This window comes from Sinocyclocheilus rhinocerous, unplaced genomic scaffold, assembly GCF_001515625.1.
Source record: "Sinocyclocheilus rhinocerous isolate Xijiao unplaced genomic scaffold, SAMN03320098_v1.1 scaffold89, whole genome shotgun sequence".
NCBI lineage: Eukaryota > Metazoa > Chordata > Actinopteri > Cypriniformes > Cyprinidae > Sinocyclocheilus > Sinocyclocheilus rhinocerous.
In genome coordinates this window covers 3,282-6,002 of record NW_015653489.1, presented here as the reverse complement: position 1 = coordinate 6,002, position 2,721 = coordinate 3,282, and the positions used below count along the sequence as shown (strand labels likewise).

General features: G+C 38.7%; 1 protein-coding gene across 1 annotated transcript in view; it reads left to right on the top strand.

Annotated features, from left to right (window-relative positions):
* LOC107716368 (mediator of RNA polymerase II transcription subunit 12-like) overlaps positions 1-2,721 on the top strand; it is an 11,660-nt gene that overhangs the window by 6,487 nt on the left and 2,452 nt on the right. The window contains exon 7 of the mRNA XM_016522779.1: positions 1,683-1,955. Within this exon, the coding sequence (XP_016378265.1) occupies positions 1,683-1,955 (273 nt within the window). The remainder of the gene's footprint in view (positions 1-1,682; positions 1,956-2,721) is intronic.

Below are 2,721 nucleotides of genomic sequence, written 5' to 3'. Positions count from 1 at the left end.
TCTGCATTTATCCCATCCAAAGTGCACACACACAGCAGTGAACACACACACACCCAGAGCAGTGGGCAGCCATTTTTTTGTGCTGCTGCGCCCGGGGAGCAGTTGGGGGTTCGGTGCCTTGCTCAAGGGCACCTCAGTCGTGGTAGAGAGTGCTGTACATTAGGGTTGTAACGGTGAGGAAATCGTCCCACCGGTTAATCAACGTGTGACAACATCGGTAATACCGGTATCACCGTGGGGGCGGGGCGTTCCCTCTTTTCCTCGCTTTCCTTCGCTTTTAAATAGCTTGTAAAAGCGGTGTGCCCATTTTACTTTCACTTTTGAATTAACGGCAGTTCGGTGTCAATTGCTTGAATGCAACAACAAAATACGAACCCACAACCTTTGGGTTACGAGTCTGACTCTCTAACCATTAGGCCACGACTTCCCCCACGACTTATATATACATATATACATATACATATATAAATACACACACATACAGCATATATTTTGAAAATATTTACATGTATATTTTTATATTCATATAATTTATATTATATATAAATATGTTTAATATATAAACGTAACATATTTTTCTTAAATATATACATGCATGTGTGTGTATTTATATATACATAATAAATATACACAGTACACATGCATATATTATGTAAACAAAATCTTTTATTTTGGATGCGATTAATCGTTTGAAAGCACTAGTATTTATTTTATTTCAGTTAATGTTTGAGTCATTCCATGTCAACTCAACCAGGGGGTCCCTGACTCAAATTTGTGAGTTTCTAGTGAAAGTAAAACATAAATGAAGAAAAGAGTCAAAATATTAAATGTCATGGATATATATTTACTGTGTAATCCAGTAGAAGAGGGTCAAAATGACAATTTTCACCCGAGATTCAGAGACAAATTACAGGATGGTAAAAATGACTTCAAAAAGATGGCAGCATCATTGTTATTCTTACACAGATATTGGTAGGTCTATTAGTAAAATCTGTTGACTTTAGTAATCTTTGTTGCTATCTTCATTATATGCCAATAGTGACAGTTCAAAAATGGGGGGAAAAATTACTTTTTTTCTCCGAAGTTTGCATGCTTGTAACTCAAAAGACCTCTATCAAAGATATCTTAATACCCTTTTAGATTTAGGGTCTGAACAAACTTTCCTTTTGGCATCTTGATTTTTAAGGCCCTGTGTGGTTCATTTCCAGAGATACTGGGATCTAAGTATGACTCCAGGAGTAAAATGTAAAATTGTACACATTTTCAGTGGCCAGAAACCAAATGTGGTTTCACTTTGCATTCAGCTGATACTTTTTTCTTTTATAGAAGAATGTCTGAAGAACAAATAATCTTGAAACTAGAAATGTACCTTGTTTCCCTGTTAAAATATTTGCATTGCTGTCCGAGAGCCATAAATATTATTTTTCCAAAGTTTGCGTGCCTGTAACTTGAGAAGTATTAAACATCTTACAAAATATAAATTTTACCCATTTTTACCCAAACAAACATGAACAATTAAAGTATAATTCTTTCAGCTTAGTTTAACACAGTTTTACCAGAGATTTCGGCAGATTGTCTCCCAAAATCAGGGCAGAGAACCCATAAAGAATTGAGTCTGTCTTGACAAGGTCGTTTTCAGAATGGATTGTGATTATTTTGACCCCTGTCTTTATTTTATTCAGTACTCGGGAGAGTTTGTGCAGTCAGCCTACTTATCTAGACGGCTGGCGTATTTCTGCACACGCCGACTCAATTTGCTGCTGAGCGATGGCAGTCTCGGACCAGGTCCAGGCGGACACCCGGCCCACGGCATTTCAGCACAGCAAGGGAACGCTCTGCCTCCGACCCCAACCTCCCAGCCTGCAGGGGGCAACCAGCCTCAAACCCCCTTCACAGACTTCTACATCTGCCCCCAGCACAGGCCCGTGGTGTTTGGACTCAGCTGCATGCTGCAGGTAATGGCATACTAGAGCTGAAACGATTCCTCGAATACCTTGAGTAACTCGAATACAAAAAATCACCGAGGCACATTATTTCGTTGCTTCGTTTAGTCCATTTACTGTAACTACACACGGAACACCGCCTTTCCCCACGGACCATTATTACTGACGCACAACCCGATAAACGCTGGATCATAGATTGTAAAAAAAAAAAAAGCGCTGGACATATTTAAGACCGTAAATCAATATGGTGGCTAGTTATGATGTCCCTACGTTAGCTATGTTTTGTGAAAGACTAAGCGCCATTCATGTTGATTGACACACTCCCCATAAAGTTATGCATAAAAATACCACAGAAAGAGAGTTAGTCAATATCACACGAAGAGTGCCAGTTTTCACCTCTAAAATCAGCATGATTTCAAATGTGATACTGATTTTATGCAGCAGTTCAATAAACAAGAAGTTGATATTAAGAGTCTTACGTTTTAAACACCATATTGCCTGTTTTTGCTCTATTTCACCAACAGAAAATAATTCCAAACACAGCCACAGCACTGTTTTGCGTCTTTGAGCAACACAATGATATCTTGTTCCTGAATGAATCAACCATTTAAATGATTCGGTTCAGTCGCAATGACTCACTTATTAACAGTGACTTGCTGCCACCAACTGGCAGTTTTAATTTCACATTTAAGTGAAAGTGAAAGTTGTGACATTTGCCAAGTTTGGTAACCCATACTCGGAATTTGTGCTCTGCATTTAACCCATTCAAGTGAACACA